Source organism: Choloepus didactylus, chromosome 9 (genome assembly GCF_015220235.1).
Source record: "Choloepus didactylus isolate mChoDid1 chromosome 9, mChoDid1.pri, whole genome shotgun sequence".
Lineage (NCBI taxonomy): Eukaryota > Metazoa > Chordata > Mammalia > Pilosa > Megalonychidae > Choloepus > Choloepus didactylus.
The window spans coordinates 97852128-97867006 of NC_051315.1; the positions used below are offsets into that span (position 1 = coordinate 97852128).

The 14879-nt window shown below is 34.8% G+C and overlaps 1 protein-coding gene across 2 annotated transcripts in view; it reads left to right on the forward strand.

Annotated features, from left to right (window-relative positions):
• Positions 1–14879, forward strand: part of PARD3B (par-3 family cell polarity regulator beta) — a 1159791-nt gene that overhangs the window by 638994 nt on the left and 505918 nt on the right. For both annotated transcript variants that reach the window (XM_037849784.1, XM_037849785.1), the window contains exon 5: positions 9489–9577. In XM_037849784.1, coding sequence (XP_037705712.1) covers positions 9489–9577 — 89 coding nt within the window. The remainder of the gene's footprint in view (positions 1–9488; positions 9578–14879) is intronic.

Sequence of the window (14879 nt, forward strand, 5' to 3'; positions counted from 1 at the left end):
GGATGGAGGAGAGGAGGCTCAAAGGGACACAGATGGGACATAAGAAAAAAAAAAGGTTTATGGAATGTAAGCGTTGTATCAGTGTTGAATTTCTTGAACTTCTTAGCTGTGCTTAATGAGATTGCATAAAAGAATGTTCTTGTTTATGGGAAAGGTATATGTGAATTATATTGTTTGTTCAGGATGTGTGCAGCTTGCTCTCATATGTTCAGAGGACAGAGCACTAGATGATGGATGGCAGACAGGGAGGGAGGGAGGGAAAGAAAGAAATGGTGGTGTGACAGGATGTTAAAGTTGGTGGATTGGGGTATTGGGGGAGGGGGGAGGGGGTATACTGGAGTTCTGTGTATGGGGTTGTATTGTTTTTGCAACTGTTCCTGTAAGTTTGAATTTATTTCAAAATAAAATTAAAAAAAAAAAAAGACTCTTCAGCATCTCTTGGGCACAAACCAGAGAAGAGAAGAGAAGGCACAGCCACCCCTAAATGTGTTGTCTCCACGGAATTCTACCTGTAAAGCATGAAATTCACAACCAAATGATCTCTGAAGACAGTCAAGTGACAGTGTGTCAATTTTAATGTGTTTTGCAAAGTCCAGAGTTATTTAGACTCATTCCAGTTTCACCCCAAATTTATTAAGGTGACTTATCTCAGTGGCTTAGCATTGTGTGTGTGTGTGCGTGCGTATGTGGTAACAAGTCTGCAGGCAAAAATTTTGAGAAGTGCAGCTAGACATTCGATGTTAATGCTTTTACCTGCTTCCAAGATTAGCAAGGGGCTAATTAGTACAGTATTTATGATATTAATTTAAAAAGTTTAAAATGCAATATTTAGATCACAATCTCTAGAATAATGAAATAGTTGATAGTTTTTCATGTAAGCCATTTCCTTTAATGTTTCAAAATATGTTATCTTTTCCTCATCCAGTTCACCTAAAGTCAATAACTAAGAAACGTTATAAGATAAATATAGTCAACATGCTTGCATTCTAAACCTAAATCTTTAGGGGACATGGGTAAGAAGTAACCTTGGTTCTTTCTTTGACCCTCAGTTTACCTTGAACAAGACATTAATCTTTTTGCCCTTGAATATGACCAAGTTATAAAGTTGGCATAGCAATGCCAAGAAATGGTCTAGGATTGTTGTGAGTATATATTGAATTACATTTAAAAGTTATTGAGGCCTTTGAAAGAAGGGTAAAGTATATCCATGATGATGTTTTAGTTATTAATACCATTGAGAAAGAAGGATCCAGAAAGCAAATAATAAGGTCACCATTCATTAGGTCAGCAAGTGTTTACCAAGTAAAATAGTAAGAGCAATGAATAAAGAATCAGAAATCCTGAATTCTGGCTTTGTTACTATCACAATATGTAAAAAGGAATAGCCAGCTCTCTGGGTCTCAGTTTCCTTCTCTTTATAATGAGTGGGCCTGACAGCACCATTGCTTCCGGGGCTTAATTAACACTGTTCAGTATTTTGCTTGCTAAGGCTTAGCTCTGCCCTACTTATGATGAAGGGTTGTTTTTCATAGTGTGGTTTCTGGATTAGCAACATTTGGGAACTTGTTAGACGTGCAAACTCTTAGGCCCCATCCAGACCTATTGCACTGAAATTTGGGAGCAGGACACACTGATCTGTGTTTTTTTCAAGGTTTCGGGTGATTCTAATCAATGCATAAGTTTGAGAACTACTACCATAATAGAAGTAAAACCGAATCAAATGCTGTGCTGATTCTCAAGCAGACTGTAATTTTAAACCTCTAGTGGCCCTAGGTACTAGGTATATGGATATATAATGAAATGGTATATATATATATATTTTTTTTTTTTCTATTTGCATATATGTTTTAAATTATGGGTATGTTAAGGTCGTCAGACTGAGAAGTTTTAGGAATGGTATCCAGGAAGCCACCTGAGATTTTACCATACCCAAGGAATGAAGAGTATATATTAGGTCAAGTATTAGGTCAAACTTGAGTAACAGTGCTTGACTACCAAAATGCATGTTAATTTCATATGTGTGCTTACCAAATACAGTTTGTTTTTACTTTAGCACAGACATTCCTGATCTAAAAAGTAAAAACAAATATTCTGAAATTATGCCCAGAATTTTAATTTTAAAATTTACATTATGTTTATGTATGAGCACCAGGCTCACAACCTGATGTTCAAATCTTCTCTGTATAATTTTTCTATTACTCTCATTCTAAAATTCATATGCAATTTCAGGAGAAACTTGTGGTTGACTTTTCAGAATGCAAATCTTGTTTTAAAATGCACCTGAGCTTTTGAAACAGAACTCAATTGCAGTTAAATTTTTATGGGCAAGTGAGTTCCAAATGTGGTTAAAACCATTGAGGGGAAAAAAAATATCAAAAGCCATACATTATCACCTATAAGTCAAAAGGAGACAATTTGAAAGATGTGGCATCTATTTTACTTCTCATCTGAGAGATGAAACAGTGCTGAAAAACGGCTTTTAATTTTCTTTTGTAGCTGTGGTTGACCAGGGAAAATCAATGGGAATTTGGGCAGACTTTTCTTCACAATAAAATTTTGGTATTAAGTTTCTTTGAAGATGTCTAACTTTACGATTCATCATAATGAGTACATCTTCCTGTGTGAAATCAGTGATTGACACCAACTGAGAAATATGAAATGATAACCTGATGACAACACCATGATCACCCCTGGAGAAGGGGGTGTTCCCGCCTGATATTTGGCCCCCCAAACACAGCGAGCACTTGCTGTTGTTAGCGCTAGTGCTAACTAAATGTAAACACCTTTCCTTTCCAGCTGCTGCTAATTGGTTTGGGAATATTTATGTAAGTGTTGATTTTAAAGCTAAAAATAGGGGGGTGATGTTTAAATCCAACTCATTCTGGCTGTCAGATATGCTCCCGTGATCCTTTAAGTGTTGCTAAAAATGTTCACTTTTTAAAAATTGTGGTAATCAAACTTGTCTGTTGTGCAAGCCACGTATGATACATTCCCTACTCTGCTAACAAAGGTAAAGAATAAGTTTCTAAAAAGTCCAGTTAGTAAGACATGACCTCCTGTAGAACTTTATTAGAGAAAAGGATTATAGTGAGGAGAAATGGGGAAGACAAGTTTGAAATCATTTTATACCTGTATATTTTTCTATATAGTCAATCATATTCCTCTGTTTTAAATTAACATTAAAAATAGCAATTCTAAGAATTTTACTGGTAAGGTTTAAATGTAATTTCCAAAACCACTGTGTTTTCTAGAGGCAAGTTGGAAGATTTGAAGACACATGATTAATATTTCTCAAATCCAAAGTTGAAGAAATATGGTATCTGTTCAACACCAGTTTTTCTTACCTCTCATTGTTCATAATCAAGATATTTTTGCCCCTTTACTTCCAAATTTAAAAAGCATGATTTTACAGATTTTTTCTGTTATTTAAATAAGCTATGAGAAAAAAAATCATTTCATTTTTAGATAGGTGTGATTTCATGACTGTTTCATTATTTTATTTAGTAAAGTAAAAGCCTAAGTACTCTTAAATTATAATTTGTTATTTATTTTGTAGTTTTTGGAAAAGTGATTTTTTGAACCCACATAAGAAATAAGCTGATAAAAAGAGTGGCTTTTGCTTGTCTCTCTTGTTTTCAACACTGCTACAGTGTTGTTGAGGTTAACTTGGAACTGGTTTTGTGTCCTGGTAGGATGTCTTGAGCATCTATCTGCCTGCCCCATCTCTGGAGAATATCAAAGGATTCTGCTGTTGTAATATGTAGAAAAGATTGTGGCAAATGACAGATAATGACCATTAGTTGAGATTATGAACTATAGTAGTTATTTTTTTGAGAGTTGTGGCAAGACAAGAGTTTTTGATGCTACTTTTTTTTTATGTTCTACATAAGTCTGTGAATGTGTATGCTCTTTTTAAATCTGTAGTTATTGACATAACTGCTCCAAAACTGTAGTCCGTTCAGAATTACCCTTGAGCAGATTATTATATTGCAATTGACCCAATATTGCTTTCAAATTCTAATTGTCTTTTCCATATATGGCATATTAAATACTTTATTGACATAAGTTGAATCTTTACTTAAAATCTAACTAGAACTAGAAGAAAAATTCTTCCTTTTAACCTTGCAGAATGTTAATCTGAGCTAGAAAGTATGTTATTCTCCTGCATTGGCAAAGAGAGAAATTCAAAAGTTCCTCTTAGATTAGGAGCAAAGAGGTGAGATAGTACAAACTTCACAGCAAATATCCTGTTGTGTGTGTGTTTGTTTTGTTTTGTTTTTACATCCTGGGGGTTTCTAGATCCATGCAGAATTAAAAAGTCATATATAAATTATTTACTTTAATTAACTGCCACATATATTTGTGCATATGTCTTCCTTTTCACATCCCTTATTAGCATGGGATCGTATATGTTAGATTTTGTTAGAGAAATATAAACATTTGAAAAATATGACTAGATTGGACTACTAATACGGTATATAGAAGAATATTCAATCTATTCAGAGCCAAAGTCTTCAATTATTAGCTAATATTGTGACTTTCAAGCTTTTGTTATCAGTGATTTTTTTTCCCCCAAAAGAAATCTTATGCAGCATTCTCAGTATATATAAAATGATAGAAGTGAAGTGGCTTTGCTTAAAATGGAGTTGGAACTGGGGCAGGGTTTGTGGACATAACTCACAGAGCCGGATTCCAGTCTTTTTCCAGTCTTTACTCACATCTTCCTGCCTTATGGCAGATTTTATCTGAGGCATCTCTTCTGATAGTACCTATGGGTGATTTAAAAATATGCCACATATTCTCTGATACTCCCCACTGTCAACTGTGAAACCTGGTCTCCTTCCCTTGGATGTGGACCAGATTGGATAATTTGCTATTAATTAGTAGGATATGGCAGAAGTTGTACTATGTGATTTTTGAGGCCAGGTGATAAAAAGAGTGGCTTTTGCTTGTCTCTCTTGTTTTCAGATTGCTCACGCTGGGAGCAATCCAGAAGCTTGTGGGATACCATCAAGCATACCAACATTTGCCCCCATATATGAGGACGCTCAAATAACCCTACAATAGGCCTCTATGGAAAAGAACTAATGTTTGCCACCGAAAGCTAGCATCAACTTACCAGCCATGCAAATAGCCCACATTTAAAAGCAAAAATTCCAGATAAACACTTCCAGAATAATGGAATAAGAACTCTGAAACTCTGTTCTTCCACATAAGCCACAAGAACAATGGTGAAAACTGTCAAAATTAGCTTTTTCAGAACTCTGGAAATTAACTAAAGGATTGCAATAATGGGAGGAGCATTGAATTTAGAAGCTGCTGAATTTTGATAAGGACCCTGCACTTTACAGTACTTTACTCATCTTAATCCTTCTAAGCCCATCAGCTTTGCAACCATGGTAGCTGTGAAAACCAGCAGTGAAGCAGCCAGTGGAGGGGACAGAATTGGTATGGAGTTCTGCAAGAAGGCCTACCCCAGAGAAGTTTCACTGTTTGTCTTGTCTGACAGCTCTCGATTTAAAAGACAATTTAACAAAGCAGAAATTATAAAACAATATAGAAGGTGCCTATACTGTATCAGGATGTAATTTGTGTGATAATGATAGCACAAAAGAGGAGAGAAGGGACATAGCAATATTTGAGCAAAGTTTTTGTATGCAATTGAAATCAGTGTTAATCAGAACTGTATTGTTTTAAATTAGGACTTTAATTGTAAGCTCCAGGGCAACCGCTATGAGAAGAACTAAGGGGAAAAAAAGTGTAAAAGAAGCAGAAGAACTGAAATAGAATACTAGAGATATATATTAATTATAAAAGCAGGCAGTTAAGGAGAGTTAGAGGAACAAAAAAGCATAAGTAATCACATTAAATGTATTTAAACCAAAACTTCAATCAGCAGGCAGAGATTGGCAGACTAGATTTTTTTTTTAAGAAAGCATGATCTAACTATACTACATTCAAGAGATATACTTTAGATTCAAACACACAAATAAGTTAAATGTAAAAAGATGGAAAAGATATACCATGAAAACAGAAAACAAAAGAGAGCTGGAGTATCTATACTGATATCTAACAAAACAAACTTTAAGGCAAAAATTGTTACTGAGGGCAAAAAAAGGATATTTTATACTAATAAAAGGGCTAGTCCATCAGGAAGATAAAACAATTATAAATGCATCAGTAACTAATAACAGAGCCCTGAAATACATGGAACAAAACTCAACAGGATTGAAAGGAGAAATAGATAATTCAACAATAAAATATTTGGAGACTTCAATACCTATAATGGAAAGGATGACTAGGTAGAAGATCAACAATTAAGTAGCATCAACAATGAACAGTGCTATGAATCAGTTACACCCATCAGACATCTATAGAATACCGTACCCAATGATAGTAGAATACCCATTCCTCTCAAGGGCACATGGAATGTTCTCTGGGATAACCATAAGAGTGTCCGTAAACAAGCCCCAATAAATTTAACAGGATCAAAATCATACAAAGTTTATTCTCTAACCACAATAGAGTGACATTAAAAATCAATAACAGAAGGAAATCTGAGAAATCCACAAATGTATGGAAATTAAACAACACACTCAAATAATCAATGGATAAGTGAAGAAATAAAAAAATTAGAAAATACTTTGAGATGAATTAAAACTAAATATAACATACATATGAGATGCCGTAAAAGCAGTTCTTAGAGGAGAATTAAAATTATAAATGACTATATTAAAAAAAAAGATCTCATCAATAATCTAGCCTTCCACCTTACGAAACTGTAAAAACAAGAACAAACTAAACCAAAACCATGTAAAAGGAAGGAAATAATAAAGATTAGGGTAAAAATTGATAAAGTAGAGAATAGAGAACAATAGAAAAAAATCAACAACCAAAAGTTGGTTCTTTGAAAGATCAACAAAATTGATAAACCATTAGCTTAACTGACCAAGAGAAAAAAAAAGAGAGAGAGAGAAAGAGGACTCACATTACAAAATCAGGCATGAAAGAAGGTACACCACTCTTACATATATAAGAATTATAAGAGAATACTGTGAATAATTGTATGGAAACAAATTAGATAGCCTACATGTAATGAATAAATTTCTGGAAAAACAGTTACCAAAATGACTAAATAAGAAATACAAAACCTGAATGCATATAACAAGTAAAGAGATTGAGTTAGCAGTTACAAAACTTCCCCCAAATCCTAGCCCCAGTTAACGTTACTTGTGAAGTCTGTCAGATGTTTAAATAAATATTAACACCATTTACTCACAAACTCTTCTAAAAAATAAATTAGGGAAACACTTCCAAATTCATTCTTTGAGTTCAGTATTGCTGTGATACCAAAACCAGATGAAGAAATCGTTAAGAAAAGAAAATGGCAGATGACTATCCCTTATGAATATTGAGAAAATATCCTCAACAACATATTAGGAAACTGAATCCAACAACACATAAAAAGGATTGTCCACCATCAGAGTGGGATTTATCCCCAGGAATACAAGATGGGTTTAACATACAAAAACAAATCAATGTAATATATCATACTAATAGAATACAGGGGAAAAATTTCAGAACATCTCAATAGATGCGATAAAAGCATTTAATAATTTCTAGCACATTTTGAGAACAAAAACACTTAACAAATAGAAGGGAATTTCATCAACCTGAAAAAGGCCATTTAGGAAAAAGCCACATTGAACAAAACCTTACTCAAAGATGAGAGGCTAAAACTTTCCAACTGATCAGGAATAAGATAAAGATGTCCATTCTCACCTCTTCTCTTCTAGTCAGCATTGCTCTGGTGATTCTAGCCTGGGCAATTAGGCAAGAAAAATAATTAAAGACACACAGATTGGAAATGAAGAAGTAAAACTCTCTCTTCACAGATGATGTGAGCTTGTATATAGAGAATCTTAAGGAATTCACATGCAAAAAATTATTAGAACTAATAAACTGATTCAGCAGGGTTGCAGGATACAAGCTCAATATAAAAAATTCAGTTGTATTTCTATACACTAGCAGTGAATTCAGAAATGAAATTTAGAGAATTCCATTTACAATAACAGCAAAAATATAGCATAAATGAAGTCATCAAATGCCTTGATTTGTGACAGCCACAAATTAGATATTTTGTTAAATTGTCAACTCCAGTATTTTTATAACCTGACCAACCATTTCTCCTGTTCTCTGTAAGCATCTACCAAGCCCTTCATATCACTATGAATGTTCAAAAGCTTTCATAGACATTATCTTTTAAGACTTGGTGCCTGCAACTATGAGGTATTCTTTGACCTTAAGGATTATCCCTGTGGAGAGGAAACAACCAAACAGACAAACAGGCAAAATCTAATGTAGACCAAGTCCTTCACAAAACCTCTAAACCCTGGATGGAATGTCGCTTCTCGATCTGAATGAAATACATTGTTTTTACTTGGTTCACTGTGACACAATACTTCAGTTCCTCCTAGATCTTGTTTTCCTCAAGAGATAAACCTAATTCCTTTATGTTGAAGCTCTTAAGCTCAAATTTTTTGTTTAAATTATTTTTTCAGATCCATGAATGGTCTGTTTGTTGGTATGGTGGTTGATGTTTCTTTCTTGAAGAAGTTTGTTCCCACACTGCAAACACAGTACATGACTATGACTATTGGTCCATCTAGTGGTGTAGCTCTACTTCTGACAGGTGGTATTTATGCGGAGTTGTTCTGTTAAAGTACAATTTCAAATTCTAACAAAGAGCTAATGCCCTACATATGCAAGAACCTAAATCAGATTTGCTTTCTAATGTCTATCTTCTGTACTATTATGAATAACATCCAATTCAACTTGGCCACTGCCCTGGAAGTGCAGAGCCTCTGTGATGTTCTTGCCTCTTTTTTGTGGAAGAGGGTTTACCATTTTAGAAATTAAGTGGTTAATTTAATTTCTCTGTGGTGAAGATCATCCTCGAAACCAAAGTCTCATGGCAAAGTAACAACTTTAGATTTCTTCTTTCAGTGCTATTCCTATTCGTTTTGAAAAATGCTTGTCAGGCAGTATTTTTTCAAGGATTTAGCATTCCTTATATTTGTGTCATAGTGGGGTACAAGCAAGTACAATACATTAAAGCTAATACAGCACCACCTGTCAATGACATCTTCTTTTGGTATTCGTTGGTATTTCTTTTCCTTGCTTGTTTATGACAGTCAGTCCCAAAAGCATATGGTTGAGTAGGAAGAAGTTAAATGATGTATTCCCAAGCTTTTAATGCACTTCCTTGTATAAGTGGCCCATTTGAGTATTTCAGAAACTAAACAGGAGAAAAAAGAACATTGAAAGCATTAAAAATTTTAACACCTGTTTCCAGTCTTCAGAGAAATAGGAACATAACATACATATCCAGAGTAAAACCATTTACTCTCCACTGCTGAGACATTTCATTCAAATTTTCAATTTTATATGCATAGCATCCACATGCTTATAGGTTTGTGTCATTACAGGATTCCTTACAAAGCTTGGAAGATGGAGAAGTTATGAATGATGTACAGACAGAGCTACTGCCATCACCAAAAGCTAAGGATGCATTGAGGTATTCTTTTTTATGAAAAGGAATATTTATTTCGGTTTGATGTTTTCTTCTTTAATAGTTTATAATTGTTTTTATTTTATAGGAAAGATCATGAGAAATAGAATGGGGGGGGGGGGCAGGGGAAGAATCTGTCCAAGTTCTACAATTCATTACTTACTCTTTCTTTCTGTTTTCTACAAAAGATATGAGCACTTACTGACAAACATATATACAAATAGTCCTTCATCTTTCCTATACTCTTTCACTACCTGGATTTCCTAATGTCTTTTCTTCTCTTTGAACAGCTTAAAATGAACATTTCAGAGATCATTGTGGTTGAGTGTCTTACTTAGACTTCAGCTTAAACTGTTTTGTATTGTGTTTTAATCTTGCAAACTTTTGCTCCACATATGTAAAATGAATCCAGTCTTTCAATGAACTTTTCATGTTTATAATGAAAGTAACTCATTGTCTGAATTCAGTTGCCCTCATATTTGCCAGTACTTCTTTTGCTCTGCAGTAATTTCCATTTCAGCCTTAGCTACTGCCTATATTCAAATCCCAGCTCTGCAGCTTAATAGTTCTGTGAGTTTAGAAAAGTTGTTCATCTCTCTTTGCCTTAGTTTCTGGCCAATAAAATGGAGCTATTACTAAAAACCTTCCTCAGAGGATTGATATGAGGATTAAATGTGTTAATATATGTGAAGCAGTTTGAACAGGCCTGGAGCAGAGTAAGTCCTGGGAGTATTTGCTGTGTTGCTACCACTTCTGTTGTTATCACCACCACCACCGTTATCGTCACCATCATCATCACCATCATCATTGTCACCGTCATCATCAATTTCTCTATTATGATGATGATGATTGTCATTATTTTCTCTAGGATTACTTTAAATTATGCGTAAGGGAAGTAATTCCATGTTTAATAGCTTGTCAGCATTCATCAGCATTAGAAAGTGGTGCTTCAGAGTTCGTTCATTCATTTAGTCGACATATTCTTTTCATTCAGTCCAGTTCCAAATAAATACCAAGCACTTTGCATGAAATTAGCCTTAAAAAAATTCATGAGAATCTTATTTCACACTGCTTTAACATGTGGATTCTCCAGAAGCTTATAACTTATATGACCATAGATGAAGCTTTTTATTTAGATGGTTTTTATTTAGATGGTTTCCTGGATTAACAAACTGCCTAACATTAAAATTTGATACAAAAAAATAATCCCCAGCCACTTCCTTTCAGAAGATTTATGATTGTTTTTGGAGGTAGAGATAATGAATATAATACTCTTTTTCTGTTTGCCTTTAATTCAGGTTCTTTTTGTTTTGTTTTGTTTTGTTTTAATGTTAGCTTGCTGAAAAGTTTGCTAACATCTTGGGTAAATGCTATGTGGATAGCCATCAAGAGTGAACAATTGTTTGTTGCATGACTACATGAACAAATTAAGCTTTCTCCAGTATAGGGAATAGAGAGAAATGGGATATAGAACTTTTAACAGTACATGCTTTAATGAAAATGTATGTATATGCATAATTTGATTATCAAAACAGCCTTTTGCTTGAGTTTAATATCACCTTTAGTTGGATAAGGAACTGCAGTTCAAATCAATTAAGTAACTGCTAGAGATCTTGTCTACACCTACTATACCTGATTCCAAATATTACTCAAATATTACTTTGTTATCTGCACCTTCCGTAATTCCTTGGTGTTTTATTTTGTGGTATATAACCAAAGCTAGGAAACTTTACTTGGTGAACACAAATATGGAAGTACAACTGAAAGCTGGTTTGGGGCCAGGTTCAGAAAATGGAGTAAACACAAACAGCAGACCAAGCCCATCCTCTAGCTCTTACAGACTCTGAAGTGGATGGGATCAATCTTAACAGCATGGAATGCACAGCTAGCAGGGGAGAGCTTAGAGATTGCAATTCTAGGAGAGAACATGTGTTCTAGGTAGTATGAGATGATGAAGAATCCGTCGTAGAGAAATTAGGAAGCCAGTAGTTAAAACTGAGTTACATAGTCAGTATACTTTTGGAGGAGGGGAGGGTGTTGATATACCACAGGGTTTGGCTCAAGCATATGACTTTAGGCATACTTCCACCTGGGTGGTATAGAAGTTAAGTAAAATATATGCAGTGTCCATCTCAAAATGTCTTGAGCCTGCTTTCATGTTATTTTTGTTTTCTTTCCCATAGTCGTTGCTCAAGCCTTTGTTACCTCTGAGCTAGACTATTGCAATAACCTAAATCCTCTCTCGTGTTCCAATCTCTCATTACAATTCATCCCACATATCACTGCTGGGTGCATTTTTCTAAACCACATTATTTACCACACTATTCCTTAGGCCTAATATCTTTGGATTCAGTTAAATCCTAGGTTTTAACACTAGATCTCCCATTTACTACCCATGTAACCTTGGAGTAATTAATTGTTTTAAAAATATTTTCTTCATATAGAAAAGATATCATGATCACAAAGATTATTGGGAAGATTAAATGAGATATATTACAAGCAACTGAACTTAGAACTTTCTAAGTGAAATGCTGGGTAAACATCAATTGTCATTTTCCTAAGTATTACACATACTACAGTTTATTATAACTATGAGTTTTCCCAAACGAGGCTGTGAATCCTCCAGTCTCACAGTATGCATCTCTCATGAAACACCACTGAATTTATTTTGATTCTCAAGGCAATGAAGTGAGAAGCTTTTATTGGGCTTTTTCTTTCATTGCACTTTGAGCTTCTCTTTAAATAGCAAGCAATATCTGCAAAAGACCTTCACCTCATCCCTAACTCTTATCTCATTTCTGACCCCCTACTTCATCCCCTGACTCCCACTTCCTCAGCTGATTCTCCTCCATACTTGCCTTTTTTCCCCAGGTTTAAAACTGCTGTCGTGTTTTGTCCTTTCTCCTCCTTAGCATCTGATATCCATTCATTTGGCAAATTATTTACAGAGGCCATCTCAATATATCTCGAACCTGTCTCCATGTTTTCATGCTTCCATTCCAATAAGCACTGTTCAAGCCCCTATCGCCTCTTGTCTAGCTTATTGCAGTGACCTACTAACTCCTCTCTCAGTCTCTCTCTTTTCATTCCCTTTTCTAAATGATCCCATGCTGGATAAATTCTTCTAAACCACAGCATTTATCACAACACTCCTTTGTTCTTAAACTTGTAGTGACTCCATTTTCTATAAAATTAAGCATGAATTTTTTCAACCTGGAATATGGGCCACTGCTGAGATTTTATCTCAACTAATAGTTGAACCGAATTTCCTGGTACTTTCTCTTTTTTAATATTATAGCCAATCTGTATGCCCAAATGTCATCCTGGATCAGTCCTTTTGTGTGACTTTCCTTGCACTAGCATGCCTTCTCCACCCCTTGCCTACCTTTTCTGGTGGAAAACCAATCTGCCCTTTATAGTCCCATCTCAAATGCCACCTCCTTCAGGAAGAGTTTCCCAATCCCAGCTCTCCTTCCTGATCCTATACTCTATTCCTCTAAACCACATAAGAAGGTGCCTCTGTTTTGAAATTTGAATGTTACAGTGGCAAAAAGTTCCTGCTCTAGAAGGCACTAAATACCAACGTGAGTCTTAATCCTACCACACACGAACTGCGTGATGTTGGACAAGTTATTTAACCTCTCTAAGCTTCAGTTTACTTATCTGTAAAATGGAAATATGTTTTTACTTTATAGATTTGACATGAGCAGTACATGTTATAATACATGGAAGGCAATTAACACACTGCCTCCAAAATAACATTTTACATTCATTGAGCATATACTATTACTGCCATATTGTTATTTTATTGCTTATATTATATTTTATTACCTGTTTCACTCCTCCTTCCTTAGAGTATGAATTCCTGACATGCATTGGCTTTTGTTTTTTCCCTTGCAGAACTTTCCCATTGAAACTACTCAGTTAATGTTTGTTGAATTCAAGTGAATGAAGTCATTTTCAGACTCATCTGCAAACTCTTCTTGGAGGTTTCTTTCTGCAGTCTATTTCTCGTACCGTTATATATGACAGACCTGTTCATGGGTCCCTGAAGAAAACAAGCTAACACCTTCTATCCATATATTACAATCCTCTGTCATCTGTCTCTATGTAAGCAATCTAATTGTGAAGAAAACTTGCTCCTCAAGCTTACAGTGCTTAAGAACTTTTTAAAGTCCAATGAGGAAATCAGTTGGAAAAAAAAAGAAAATTTGAAATAGATTATTGCCTTTTTGTTCATAAGTTTATTTCCTTCAGAAATTTCTAGTATTAGTATGATTACCTAACAGTTATTGGATCCTGTAGCATTAAAACTAGCAATTCTATTCGGGATTTACCTTAATGTCCTCATTGTACAGACAAGAAAACTGAGGCTTTTTGTCTTAGTTAAATGATTTGCTCAGACCCTTAACTCACCACTAGGAAAGACTTTCTCTCTAATTATGTAAGTTAATGGTGATTTCCTTCTGAAATAAAGTATCTCCCCCACCCTGCTCCAAGCCTCACCGCTTCCTTTCCCCAGTGAATAGCTAACATGAGTTTAATAATCGTAATAGTTATTCTGTCCATTTGCCTCCTGTGAAAAAAATTAGATCTGCAAACACCTGTAATTTGTTACACTTTTTCCCTCAAGCTTCAAGTTTCTCTTCTGGATGGAAGCTAGTTGGAGCACTTCCTATCTAGCTCTAGCTGAGTAACCATTCATGATGATCATTTTTAACCACTGATAATATAGGTTCACCGATAGTTTGATCTTAAATCCTGAGATCAGTAGCAGCTAGTTCCAGTGATTATGAAGATCATTTTTGTCTATCGGATCTTAGAACATTCAGCTTGTTTAATGCTACTTGACCTAGTGCTTTGTGACCATCTGCTTCTGTTTTAATGTACCTTAGAAATTTGTATAAACTTATATATTTTGATGTCTTATTCAAATTTTTCCATTTTTCTTCTTTATATAAATCAAATATTTTTCCTTCACCCCACACACTTCATTTTTTGTGTGTTTTTCAAAAATAACTGTCAATCGTTTTCTTTCTGCTGCTAGAATATCCTGTTCACTTCATTCTCTACATTTTATACTCTCAGTGCAACTTTCAGCTTATCCCTGGCTATTGGATTGTCCTCCAAAACATAAATAAATATGTTGTGTCCTGCTCACCTGTCCCTGGACTTTGTCTAGACTAATGGCATTAATGGCATAATTTCACGTCTTGCTAAAATGTCACTTTATGTGATATGTATTCAAATAATTGTGCCCGATGCTAGGTGCTGTGTTTATCTTCCATGAAGAGTGTATATAAAGAGA